The sequence below is a fragment of the Folsomia candida genome, unplaced genomic scaffold (assembly GCF_002217175.1).
Source record: "Folsomia candida strain VU population unplaced genomic scaffold, ASM221717v1 Fcan01_Sc002, whole genome shotgun sequence".
Taxonomy (NCBI): domain Eukaryota; kingdom Metazoa; phylum Arthropoda; class Collembola; order Entomobryomorpha; family Isotomidae; genus Folsomia; species Folsomia candida.
In genome coordinates, this window is record NW_019091194.1 from 15289458 (window position 1) to 15303514 (window position 14057).

The window sequence follows — 14057 nt, forward strand, 5'->3', positions numbered from 1 at the left end:
ATACCTAAATCATTTCTGCGATTTGTTGGATTTCTTTTCTATCGTTTTACAATCATGCCGAAACGGGCTTTCCAAAAACTAAGTGACTCGATGATAAACTCCCTTTATTTCAAGGACGAGAAAGTACAGTAGTATTTGACGCTTTATCATTCTATCCATATTGCGACTGAAATTAATTGATTTCGAAATAAATTTTAATTTTTAAAGAAATTCTAATTTTGATCTGTACTTTATTGAAGAAAGTAAAAAAACGTCGTAGTTTTCGTCTAGCGGCGCCCACAACGCTATGAATTTTGTGCATCTGGGCAAGTACTGCAGCACTAAATATTGTGTCTAAATAAGCTGGTCAAAAAATAATCTAGGTTAAACATGGTTTGCTTCCGTATTGTAAGTTGTAAGTGTATTTAATATTTTATGAATGTATTTGTTTAAATAAAAGTTTTTTTCAAGTTTATTTTTTCAAAACTTGAAAACTCAATTGCATATCTTGTTTAACTATTTTATTTTAACGAAATGTTAGGACAATTTAATATACAAGGTATTTTTTTATCCCTCAACGTTTTATGTTATACATATTTCCGTCAGAAACTAGTAAAATTTATTTAAACAGCAATAATATGTTCAGCCTTATCATGTTTGTGCTGTTTGGTCACTGCATTGGACACGCAACTTGGCGAGAAAGCGATCATCATGCTTTTTATTCTTGAACTTGCTGAAGGAGCCAACACGTAACATTCGTCCGGATTGGTATTCAAAATAGATTCTGCGAAACAAAAGTTGTAGGGTTTAGAAAAAAAAATAAGCGCAAGAAAGTGTTAAAATTATCATCGTTTTCACACCTTCAACGGCTTGGATTGCGTAAGGCGACAAAAATTCTGGAACAGATTCGTCAAGGGTTGTAGCGGCCGACCAATTTCCACCGGGCACTGGGGATTCGGTTCTCAGCTCATAAACAACTGAGGGTTTTGGAAGTTCATTTAATCTGTAATTTAGAAAAAAAACAATGCATTTAGACTCTACATGAAAAGTAAAATGAATGTGCACAATAAGTCACAACGCATCAACTCCACATAAGTTAGATTATTGCATTGTGTTTTCAGTGAACTGGATTTCTATAAATGTTTGTCAATTCATAAAAGACTTGTTAAATTCTTTATGCATTATTACAGCTACATAATACAACATTATGCATTACAGCGGTACTTTCGTCCATCACATCTTCAATCAACATTCACCCAACCGGTGCGATCGTCAACTAAATATTGACGACGCGAATATTTAATCACAACCTGTAATTGGATTTGGCATGCAAATAAGGGAAAATTGTACATTAATTCACCTATCTGCATAATAAATAAAGATATTTTTACAAAATATACACCAAGAACCATCATTTACCTTTTTTACATAATAACGTTTAATTATGCAGGTTGTACTACTTTTGCACAACTATTGATGCAAAGGTAATGCTACGGTCTGCTATATTGGAAGTCGCCATGATCCAATAGTATCTGTGCAAGCGTCGTAAAGTATTATGTGTGTATGCATATTAGTGGTCTGTGCTAAAAGTATATGTTTTTCGTGACAAAGGAATGTGCCAACCACTCATCTCATGCTTCTACTGTGTTAGAGAACTAATTTTTGCTTGCCAAATCAATATTCTTGTTTATTCTGCAATCCAAGACTACCACTTCTCTACCACTTTTTCATTGCATAGTCATTGTGAGTGGTTGTCTTAAAGTCAAAAGCGGTCAACAAGTTTATAATAATGCACGCAAAATTTCTGTTAAAGCTCACCTTGCTAAAGCTGAAAAACTTTCCCTTTGTCAATTCAAGTGGCAAAGTTTTTCTTTTGTGGTCTCATCCAGATGTTTGACCTGTTAGCTGTTTGTGATATTTGCATTTATCATTAAGCAAAACCTGCGCCAGTGTCATCAGTGTATAATTAAATACACTGATGACAAATAATACACTGTCATCTGTTAAATACACTGTTAAATACACTGTTAAATACACTGTCATCAGTGTATAATTAAATAAGAGTTGAGTTGTGACGACTTTTTTTGTGGTACGGTAGAATGAAGTCATCATTGAAATTAATACTTGGATCGTTTTTGCATTGTCTGCAATGGTTTCATGAGCTCAAACAATAATGAATGAAATTATATTTGTTACAGTTTATCTGAACTTTCAATGGGTCAAGATGATTTGCGTTCAATTGCTAAGTGAGTAATGTTAATATTTACAAAGTTAAACATAGATAATCCTTTACAACAATGTACATGTGTCCCATTTTTAATGAGTGTAAACATTCCGTACCAATCAAGCTTTCCGAGGCACAACAATAAACCAGCCATAGTCTGGCGGCTGTACACTGGTTACAATGAAATATGGTTCTTGTCTTTGCTAGCAGTACAAAACTTGTTAAGTTAAGGGACCTTGGGCAAGATTGTGGTAATGCGAGTGTTAGGTTGTTAACTATTCATTTATGAGTAGATTCAAGGAGGCCTGACTGCATTTATTAGCTTAAATTAAAGGAGTGTGCTAAACGCATCACAGCCAAATGTACTGTAAATCTAAACACATTCATACATACGTACATATATCCAAACATGGCTAAAAATTTATGCGTGGATTCGTATACCTATAATTAACAATCGCTCCATCAAATCTACTCGATCATATGAGAAATACATAATAATAAGGCTGTGATTATATGTTAATTCAAATATTGGTAGTGTAATCCATACAATTTGCAAAGGATCATGGCGACTTGGCCATACGTACGCCGCTTAATCTGAGAATGTGACAGTATTTGAGACGAAGGTTGATCAAATTATCTGATGTAGGGATGTACATATTACTACAAAATCTAAACGTCCTTTGTGTCCAATCCTCTGTATGATGTGCATATCCATTGTGTGGCACATTCGAGCAACCTACCCAGGTACATAGCGCTATGACTTTTATGATACCGCAGACTGTATTAAAAATATTCAAATAAAATTAAATGGCATCCCTGACGATTTTCGCATTTCCTTCGTAGTTATAATTGCATAGAATAATTTGGCGGTATTATATTGTCATATTTGTGATTCCTTATGCAACACATCCCTTATTGCCAAAAATCTTCCTAGTGCGAACAACAGTTCCACAACAGGTGGATGCGTAACGGGAAATTAAATTACGTATGTATTGAGATTGGCGTCTCATCAGTTCAACCACATTTCAAATAAATTACTAAATTATCAAACAATAATATGCACACTTCTACCACAAGCAAGTTTCCTTAATTCTTTAAAGGAAACTATCCGAAAAATGCAATCTAAATTATACTTTTAACTGCATAAAAACCATGAAATATGAGACCACCGCTATTCTGTGTACATTAATTTGGTCTTACCTGTACCCATGCAAAGAAGTATTAATGTTGAAATTTTTTACACAGGTGTGTCATTTATCTTTTCTCGATATTATCCGTTGGAAAAAACTAAAGATAACTCACCTTTGAGCATAAAAAGCGTCTGGGTGGAGGGAGACGACTGGAACTCCGTGGGGTCGTAGTTTTGCTCGTAAGCCGCCTGCTAATCCTTCAGCAGCAAATCTAGCTGTGTCGAGTAAACAAAAGTCAAATTAAATTAAGGATATTTTAATTGTTCCGACAACAATTATGCTTCGAAACCCCAAATATCGAACTAATTATAAGTATCTGAACCAACTAAAATTAAGCACATACTGTCCCCGTACTCGGCTCTGGCACCTCATTTGCATATTTTAACGCATTCGTGAGAGTCATAGAGTTTACTCAACATGGAGAGCCCGTATCGCCGAAAATGGGCTATTGAGATTTATGCAAATGAGGTGACACGCCTAAATGCGAGGATAGTACATATGATATCAAACAAGTACATATGTAAATCGGTGCATATTTAATATTATAGAACATCAAAACCCCTTGACCTCTTGTAATTTGGTACATTTCCATAGGTATCTACGTTTCCCTGCATATTTACCTGCTGTCCAAACACCGTGGGTAATTCCGATGGATCCGCTGCCCCAGACTCGAAGTCCAAGCGACATGCCGTCGTCCGCTCCAAGAATTATAAAACGACCTGGCATAATTAAAAAAATTTTAGAACATGAATTTTGACGAGCTTTTTCATTTTTTGGAAGAAATGGGTCTAAGGCATTATTATATAAGTTGTCGTTATACTGGGTCAAGAATAATTTTTGCTGTTTACTTTCATAATTTTATGCATATTATAAACTCGAATCATAATAACACTTTGCAACAACCACTTTTCTTCTATGAACAAAATTAGCGTATATCTACGATTATACTGTTTATATGTAGTATAATTATTCGTGAAAAGGTGTGCGTTATAAAATTAAGCAAAATTTGAAGGTGAAGTTCAGCATCATTCTTGCTTTGTCCTTTCCAGAATCCCTAATTTTTTTCTATTCTCCATTCTCTGTCATATGACATAACTTGTTCAACTCATGGAATTATGCAGGAAAGGTTGGGTTGCTTGGAAAAAATGGTGGAGCAGTTTCATCGTTCAACATTCAGTTTCCATACGATGTGGCCATACGACAAAATATATCTTGGAAAACAGAGCCAACAGAGCTAACAGCTCGTCTAACAGAGCTACATTTCTTATCGTGTGCGATGTGGCCACAATAATATTTGGCTCAACCAACGTAGTTATATAACCCTCCTTGGCTACACAACAAGCAGCAATCTTCCTGCAATCATGTAGAACTCATTTTAATTTACATCTCTGAAATTGCGAGGTTACAATAATAACGTCAACACAATAGTACAGTAATTGTGATTGAGATCATCTTTCTTCCTTCAGTAATGAACTTGAAATGCTTGCGTCCCGTCCCGTGTACTCTATCGGCTTCGATGATCTATTGCCATTGATGATTCAATGTCGTCGGATGAAGAGGAGAATAAAATAACTACTAAATACTAATGCATATGTCATGAAATAATGTCCGTGCATAAAAGTCGTACTATTTTTTCCATGCAAGAAGTTTTACTTCTCCGAGGATCGAGCTTCACAAAGTTTACTAATGGGATGCAAAATGGTCATTTATATAGAATTTGTTCACTGACTCGCTTGGCAGAATAGACATCAAAGTTAAATATGTAGGTTCTTCAAACAAACAAAGAGTTTTGTTCAGGTATAATGCTCGTTGTGTCTTTCGGCACATAAAAATAGACGGTATGTATGTAAGTAAAGCGGTGATGATAACTATGACTAACCTTTGGCAGCAGAAAGTAATGGCAGGAAGGCTTGTACGAGCTTGTACATCCCAACAACAGTAACTTCAAGCGCTGTCCTTAATTGTTCTTCATCGTCACCACCAATTTTGCTGCTATTTTTCACACCCGTGCCAGCCAAGTGCAGAACTGCCCACAAACCTGTATGGAAAACAAACAATTGTGTTCACCTACTTACTTCTCATACAGCTTTTCTTAATCCGGTATTATTGTGAGTTTATGTACATGAGTACGTCTTTTTTGTCTGTTATGTATGTACAATGCTCAGCTTATTAACATGATGATTTGCGATTTTTGTCAATCTCTTATCTCACAAAGATTAAGCCTAAATACTTGACCGAGTATTTTAGTTGTGTGGGTAAAAATGGATACAGCATTTTTATATTTTTGGCAAACATCTTCAATTTCTGAAAGATTAGAGCTGAAGTCAGAACGAACCAATTTAAGCCTAAGAATTTGCTCAAACAGTGATATCAAACGAAATTGGGGCAAAATGCAAGTAAGTGAAATTATCTTGATTTCAGTTTTTAATGTATTAAAGCAGCTATGCAGCCACATAAACATTTCTGTGTATAATATGTCACCAAACGTTATTAGGTATTTACGAAACATACAAAGAAAAACGCAATTGAGTGACACAGATATAGTAATTTTTGTCAAAAGAACTATTTTCAAAAGATGAAAGTAAGTGCCACATTTTTATGACAACGATACAATCATTTCTTTGAGCCAAATCTAATTTTAAATAAAAGTAATGGTTATGCCTTGATTAATACAAAATGCTTACAATACATTTCTAACCCAGTTCCTAATTATTTTTCCCTGCAGAGTTTTCATCTTCATTTCATTCATTCCAAGTACTTACTCACTCATCTTACTTTCTGAATAGTTTGAGTTAATAATTTTATCGTAATAAATTGGACTCAAGTTCAAAAAGTGTATGAATTATTTAGCAAAAAAATGTCTTAAAACCAGTTGCAAGTTGGTTCCTGTTTTAATTTGTGCTGTAGATGTTTCTGGTTGTTGTCGAGTCACGAATACTTGAGGCAACCGCACACAACAAAAAACGAGATTGAGAACTGGTTCATTTGTAATGGTGTACAAAAGATTTTGATCTTTTTGTAGTTTAAAAACCAATCCCATAAGCCATTTGTCGATTTTTGATCTTGTTGCAGTGCACTTGAAACAAAACAACGACCAATTCACTTGAATATGAAAGTGTGTTTTAAATAGTGCACGATATGCTTCAACCCCCACGGACACTTTACAGTCGCGTAACTGGCGTGATCAGACAATTGTCGTTCTCATGAAGAACGTGTATGACTTGGAATGATGATACGAAAGACCGATGACCGAAAATTACGATACTTTAAACTTGAATCCCCGGATCGAGCAGAACAATATATGCGAATTGCTGTCTGGAGTAGCATAACAATGAGCTTCCTGCTTGGAAATTTTGTCATGGTGCAAATTTGAAGATACATTTTTTTTGCAGACTCTGTTTAATGAATCGAGTTCCCATCAGCCCTTTGAGAATAGTCATGAGCCAGACAGTGACTTTTTCAAATGACATAATAGACAATGGTGATATTTGCAAAAGGGTGACAATCGTAAAGTCACAGGATGTGATTTTGTTGTTATTATTACATTTTATGTACTTGTCACGAGCGTGCTTCACCATTGATATCAATATCAAATACATGCACAGATTGTTTGTTACCAAGAAGGTAACAACTGAGTTTAGTTTTTTGCCCTCGCACATGCCAATAGGAAGTTCTTTATTGGTCCAATCTTAGTTCCCCTCCCAATTCTCATGTGCGAAAATAAAGCTTGACAACCCATTTAAAAAATTAATAACATCAAGATAGATTTTGCACCTGAAGCAAACAAGAAAAGTAATCTATATCAATTTATCTTTCTTTTGTCCATATATAAATGTGGAAGTAGTATGTGTGCCAGTTCAATAATCTGTGTTGTTGAACTGATCGATCTGTCAAATCACAGTAACGAGAATAAATGAACGATTGTGTGTCTATCTACACATCTAGCACATAAAAGACATGTATACAATACACACATAGGTCCTCCAATTTGACCATCAGACTTTAAATATAAGCATGCACATAACACAGGTCCCACCCTGATTTCACTGTCCAACAGGATTTGGAGGAGAGTAATATACGAAATGGTATTATTAAACCAAGCGTAAATATGGTCCTTAATTTAAGATTTCTTAAGATTAATTATCGAAATGCTGCCAACTAAATTGTTGTGATTTTGTTAATTACCATTCTTATGTACAGATACATATGTACATAAATATTTTGAGAAAAATTGGACTTTACTTGCGTAAAGTTATTACAACACAGAATATTTTGAGTCTTATGTGTAAACAATACTTCACTAATCCAACAAGTTTTCAGCCTTGAGCATACATATGTAACGTAAAAAAAACAATACAAAGATTTCACAGACAGTGAATTGGAAAGTGCTTGAATGACCTAACATAACATACAGACAAACGAATAAACTAAACCATAGCTGAACTATCGAGTTCGAGTATCACACTTATGTACATACACATGCAGCCACTCACTTTCGGTACCACTCCATGACGAGCAATTAAGTAATGCGATCGTAATTCCAAATAAAATCATCAACCATGTTCTCATCCACTGCTTAATATTGTCGTATATATTCTTACCCTTTTCTCCAGCATGGAAGCTTCTCCCAATGGCTTTGATTGTGTAAGCCAAGCTGTCATTGTTGGTAACGTCCAAAGGGATCACATGCAACCAGGGAGAACCACACGTCTTCAACCGCAGACTTGCCTTACTATTAACATCATTAACACCTGCGAACACCCGGAATCCAATGGATGCCAAATGTGTAGCTATCTGAGTCCCGATTACACTACAATTTCATTTAAAATCACATTCATGTTAATTTGCATTGAATACTTTAGTTGATTAGCATTTAATTTGTCATTATAATCTGCATAATAATTTTCTCATGCTCCCAGACTCAAACACCCACCTATCTGCTGCAGTTACCAAAATGGTCTTTGACCCTGTCGGCACCTTACTTCGTCCCACCAATTTCTTCAGAATGAAAATTAAGATGCACACCGCCACAAACACAATCACACAAAGTTGTACGATTAACACCCAGAGCAATTGACCCTCCATGGTTGATTATCACGAGTCACAACAACACACCCACTCGCTCTGTCACTCTTATAAATTTATGAACATTGGCAACGTAACAGAGCTGGCACAACGAATTAGTACGTATGTACAAGCTCCACTACGTCGTGGGTCCCCGTTTCAATAATTGGTTGATTAGCTGAGACGTCTCTCCTCAGGAGGATGTGACCTGTTAACAGATTTAATTATGCAAATTAAACGTTTGTACATGGGAGAAGAGTCGACTAATGAAAAGCTTGATTTGTTTTATGTCAACGTAAGAAACTTTCGAAATATTTGCATTGCAGAGCTTTGTTTACTTATTGCAACCTTCTGACGATAATTTAATGTGAAATTCAATATCGGCACTTTAATTGTAAGTGCACAATAATAGTCGAAACTTAAAGCAAGGATAATAATGTTCTGTCATTGATATTTTTATGTTTTAGCAAGGCGTCCAATGATTAACATTTAATGTTTAATAATTGTTAGTGAGACAATGTGATCATCAAAATTATATTTTGAAATTTCACCATTAACTTAGGATTAGCATATCCTGGTCTATCCATCATAAGGTTTTATTGTATTTATATGCAGTTGTGGTAATTAAGTACAATTCTAAATAATTATGGTCGGGTGATCCCTTGATTAGTTATTCCCACTGTTCACTTGGAATGTGATTGAGTGACCTAAATTAATGATTAAGAATTATACTTCTTACAAGTTGCTGCTTGTTCTTCATGCAGCAAACGCAGAACAAAACGAGATCATATTGCACAATCCACGCTACCAAAATAAATTAAAAGTGCCCAGCCCCACTGCAATGTTTACCGTCGTAGTTACGTGTTTATCATTCAATTCGTCAAACTAAATAGATAAGTTCATAGTACACACTATTTACAGATTTAGTTCATTATGTGTGGGTTCATTTATGAGCGCATATCTAGAAGCGTTTCTCTACCTGTACAAATATTTAAACGTACAGAAATATGTGAGAAATTCATGCTAAATCTCATTCTGGGTCTAAAACGGACACTTCAACCAGCACAAGATGAGAAAGTGTGCATAAAATTTTCATGAGTAAACCACTTGAAATTAAAAATAATTTAAGCAGATAACATACAACTTGCAAAAAATCTACCAATTATGATGAAAATCACGAATGAATGTATATATCTATGAATTACGATATGGCGTGTCTAAATAACATGCTAGCACCCAGGTCTAAAAAATAAAGTACCAGACTTGTATTTTAATACAACAAAATTCTTCTAAGTATACAGAGTTGGACAAAAATGTCTAAACAATTGAATTTTTAAACTACTGACAATGTCAGATCAAGAGAAAATACAGAGTGTGGAGGGAGTCAAAATAAAACAACTTGTTTTACCTTATGAATTCACGTGTCCAATTATTGTCGCATATTCTGCGGGATTTATCTATGTGTGCATGTAGATGATATGGTTTAAAGATCACATTTTGCCGTGTTTCCCAATTTCCGAGCTTCTCTGTGCGTATTCACCGAAAGCAATTGAAATCACCGAATCACAAAAACCATTAAAAACTACACAGGTATTTAAACTTAACCAAGAACCAAAACCACTCCACACTGCCATCAACCTCTAGTCTAGTCAACCCCACAGAATGAAATGCATGCAACCTCAGCACAAGGAACCAGTTCGCCTCAAGACAAATTTGGTGGAACGACTCTTGTTAAAACATTTTCTTATCCCATATCACATATACAAATACAAACTATTACAACGCCTGCAACTAAGGGGTGAAACCAGGGTACGTAATATCACATTCAGCATTGAAAATCTGTTCAAATTGACACGTCCAAGGTGTTTTTGACATCTTACGCACGGACACAGGGTCACTGGAGGTCAAAATGACAAATTCCGTTAGTTGGCTATTTAAAAATAATATCGATTTGAATCCTCACATGATGTTATAATTTAAGAAAATCATGTAACATGACCCCGTGACGTGACCTTACGAAATACTATACTCATCTTCAAACTTGGTCTGCACTCTGCACCTTTGCCTCTGGAAGTTGTAAGTTTAAATCTCTATGTCTGCCGTTCACGAGTTAGAGCGCGAACAAATATGTAGACGGACGGACATAATGATCATATAAAGGGGTTTCATCCCTTCATAATGTTGATGATAAAGCATACAATAATATCCTGTGGTAGAGAGCGAGAAAAAAGTATATGAAAATGCCGTCCAAATGATGTTTACCTTGCATACATATGCATTCCACACTCGTCGGTAGTACGCCGTACACAACTGAATTGCTTCAGATGCGTTAAGAATGAGAGAACAAGATACGCCACAAGCAATTTTGTCTCAGTCAGTTGAAGAGAATAATGTGTGTAGATGGGCAATCTGGCTGGTAGAATGACCAATGCGGTTGGGTTGGACTTTAAAAATTACCATTTAATGCATCCTCGTCCACGACAGGGTATTAAACCGATCGTGGTCCATTTTGCATATTATGTCACGCTACAGTGCGTGATACGCGTTACCATCGTATGCAATCCGGACTATTTACTTGTTACTCTTTCTTCCAATCTTTGAAGGCGAAAATAATACAATTGTAGAATTGACCATGCAACATATTTCATGAGATGAAGCCTCCTATTTATGTGCATTTCATGATTCCATTATAACTGGGGAACCATTAGTGGTACAAATTCATGTACTTTTTGCACAAATAATCTCATCTTATACATATTTACTAATTCTGATACTTAAGCAATCACTTGGACGGTTGTATAGTAATGTCAATTCCTGAAAAAACACAGATTTAAAATACGCCTAACCTGAATATATGTCAAATATTATGGTGATAAATCATGGGAAGGCACGTAGCTTAAATTAAAACCATATATGATTAACGATAAAATGCACTGTTGCTTAAAAGCAGCCATGACAAGACATTGGTGACAAGCTGGATATAGTTCATGCAATTGAAGGAATGGATATTCTAACTCTAAGATCAGTCCTGTAAATTGAGGCGTGTGATTAGGCACGAGCCCTCTTTGTTGAGCATATATATGAACTTATATGTCTAGTTTGCCTACCTATGCACAAATAAATGACTTAGCCACACCTCAATGCAACGTGACTAATAATTCTAGTCAACAAGTCCAACCAGTGCCTGGCTCAGTTTGCCATTATTTTGTTCAGATTTTGCACAAATTGATCTGCTGCCAATTAAAGAAATGACGATCCATTAAAACAATGTTGTGTCCTTAAAAATAATTACTTCTTCTCACCGTCACACACATTTATGTAGCTAATCCTTCCTACTGATTTGCACGTAGAGGATTAAACAGTGTGCATAATAATTCTGTCTTAACATTAAATGTGCATGGACTCTAAACATTAAAGACTTGAGCATTATAATAGAGCAGACTGAGCTGAGAAAAAATCTTGACATTCACTATGAAGGATATGTTAATTGCTGCAGGCTCTACGCTGTCGCCACGTTTTAGACAAACCGTTTAATTACACGAAACCTATTGTAACAAGTGTTTTTGCCGAGTGCAAAACTTTTCGCGTTAAACCTGCAAGCTTTTTGCACATTTTGCTTAGGATTATCTTTTGCTAATCCTAAGATATATTCAACTCCTGGTTAACTTGCTTACTATTATTTTAACTACTTACTTTTGAGTATGAACTAGAAACATGCAACCTCCGCTGCACACACATACGCATGTTAAACTTTTTTTATTGATTTGCATGACAGTTTTGCATCATTTGGTCGAGTGGATAAACATTTTGATGCATTTTGTGTATATGAGACCAGAGCAAAAAATAAATTAATTCCTTCACTATACAAGACAACTTTTCAAGGCAATGTTTCCGCATTATAGTTCCCTCATTGGTGTCACTTCCTAAATAATGCTAGTGATACTAACACAGAATGGTTAAGGGTGGAGTACGTATATTTAAAAGCCTGCTTTGAATATATTGCATTATTTGTATTTTACTTATTTTTTTCTTTACTAAATGTATCTTGATTAACTACAATTAATAACATATAGAATTTCCCTCAAAATGGACCAAAAATTTACTCTACTGAAACAGATATACATATGTACCTGCATATGCATATGCACATACGTTGAACGAGCCTAGACGTTAGGCACATGTTGGAAACGTTATGCGGAGTGGCACACATTGAGCAGAATTGTAAGGACAACTAGGGTCGTGAAAGTAATACCATGATTTTGCACTGCACAGCGCCTCTGGGGTTCACTAAAGTGATTTCAGGAAAGGTAAACATTAAAAATTGAAAGCGACTGCGAGAAGGAATGGAGGAAGGAAGCAGAGCACACAGTAATTTCATTCCATTACTCGGCTGTATTGGACACCAACATTTATTAGTAATGACAGCAGCTCGCCGAGAAATAATGGATCCCCAACTTTTTTGTTGTTCTTTGAAAGGGTTTTTTTCTACTAAAGTTAGCAACGCGGTAAGTAGTTTCGAGTATCAGATGCCTACTTTCACTGGACTAACTTGTTTTTATCAGCCTCCTATGGGATTCATTCAAAATCATACTTGAGATCCCAGACGTGCTGTGATTCTCGTATTCGATTTCTCTTAATAAATTGGCCGAGAAGACCAAAATGAATCGTAAAGCGCCAACATTCAATTGAGGAACAATTAAGGAATCATTTTTCATAATAAGTCACGCATCTTTCTAATAGCAAGGAAAGCTTTAAAATCGCTTCGTCCACATACGAGCCCAATACTACTGGCAGTTATTAGTTTGTCTCCCTACTCCTTTGACTAACGCGATCGAGAGGAAGGGACATTGGAGAAAGTTACGTCGGGGTGTTTCGGTCTAGCGTACGAGTATTACGGAACTCATGTTGCAAATCCATACCAGAGTGGAGAAAACTCCGGTGTCTCCGATTCTTGAGTTGGTGAAATTGGTCGTGTTGTAAAGTGCTTGGTTTGAAGCATGAGAGATTCACACATTTTGATGCACAGATTTAATTATCAGTCTACCTACATCTTGATTACTGAATTTCAAAAACTTGTCAAAAACCATAATGATAAAATAATAAGGTGAGATGCATCCTAGGATTTTTGGGTAGTTTTTGTTAAAAGTCACCACAGACACAATACCCAATTGTTTCTAGCATATTGGTACATACATGCTTTTGAAGAAAATGCACATGTAGAGCACATCGCATGTGCACGCCATGAAGATTCCCCTCCGTTCAGTCTGCTATTCAGGCAAATTTCCATTTTCCACCCCACTCATAGCAACAAGCAGGAGCTCCTCCCGCTTGTTGAGAAGAAAGCTAGGCGGAGAGAAAGCGTAGAAGCAGCAGGACTGCGGGATGAAGGGCAATGTATAAGCATTGATCGCTGGCTGGTGAGTAGGGAAAGTGGTGGCTGAGTAGAGAGAGTCACATGCCCAACAGACTTTCTTTCCTTTCTCCTCTGCTGGGCGAAAGCAGGGAAATCGGTGGAGCTTTCGGCTGCACTACGACTGCAGCATAGCCCGTGGAGTTTGGATAGGTCGATAAGTTTGGTGATCCGGAATTCAAGAGAGAGC

General features: G+C 36.1%; 1 protein-coding gene across 1 annotated transcript; it reads right to left on the reverse strand.

Annotated features, from left to right (window-relative positions):
- Window positions 1-485: 485 nt before the first annotated feature.
- Window positions 486-10131, reverse strand: LOC110843895 (D-beta-hydroxybutyrate dehydrogenase, mitochondrial). The gene is made up of 8 exons (XM_022089953.2): window positions 9866-10131; window positions 8327-8665; window positions 7995-8203; window positions 5273-5431; window positions 4014-4112; window positions 3506-3608; window positions 840-982; window positions 486-763 (listed from the first exon to the last, which is right to left on the reverse strand). Exons 2-8 carry the CDS (start codon window positions 8476-8478, stop codon window positions 603-605), a joined length of 1026 nt encoding a protein of 341 aa, XP_021945645.1. The 5' UTR covers window positions 8479-8665; window positions 9866-10131; the 3' UTR covers window positions 486-602.
- Between the last annotated feature and the right edge of the window lie 3926 nt (window positions 10132-14057).

Bases quoted from the DNA above. Each gene is read 5' to 3' on its own strand.
- LOC110843895 (XM_022089953.2), bottom strand. From the start codon at position 8,478: ATGGAGGGTCAATTGCTCTGGGTGTTAATCGTACAACTTTGTGTGATT. The intron at 5,432-7,994 runs GTAAGAATATAT...TTTTCCATACAG, and splicing joins CTTCCATGCTGGAGAAAAGG to GTTTGTGGGCAGTTCTGCAC. The intron at 3,609-4,013 runs GTAAATATGCAG...TACTCGACACAG, and splicing joins CCACGGTGTTTGGACAGCAG to CTAGATTTGCTGCTGAAGGA.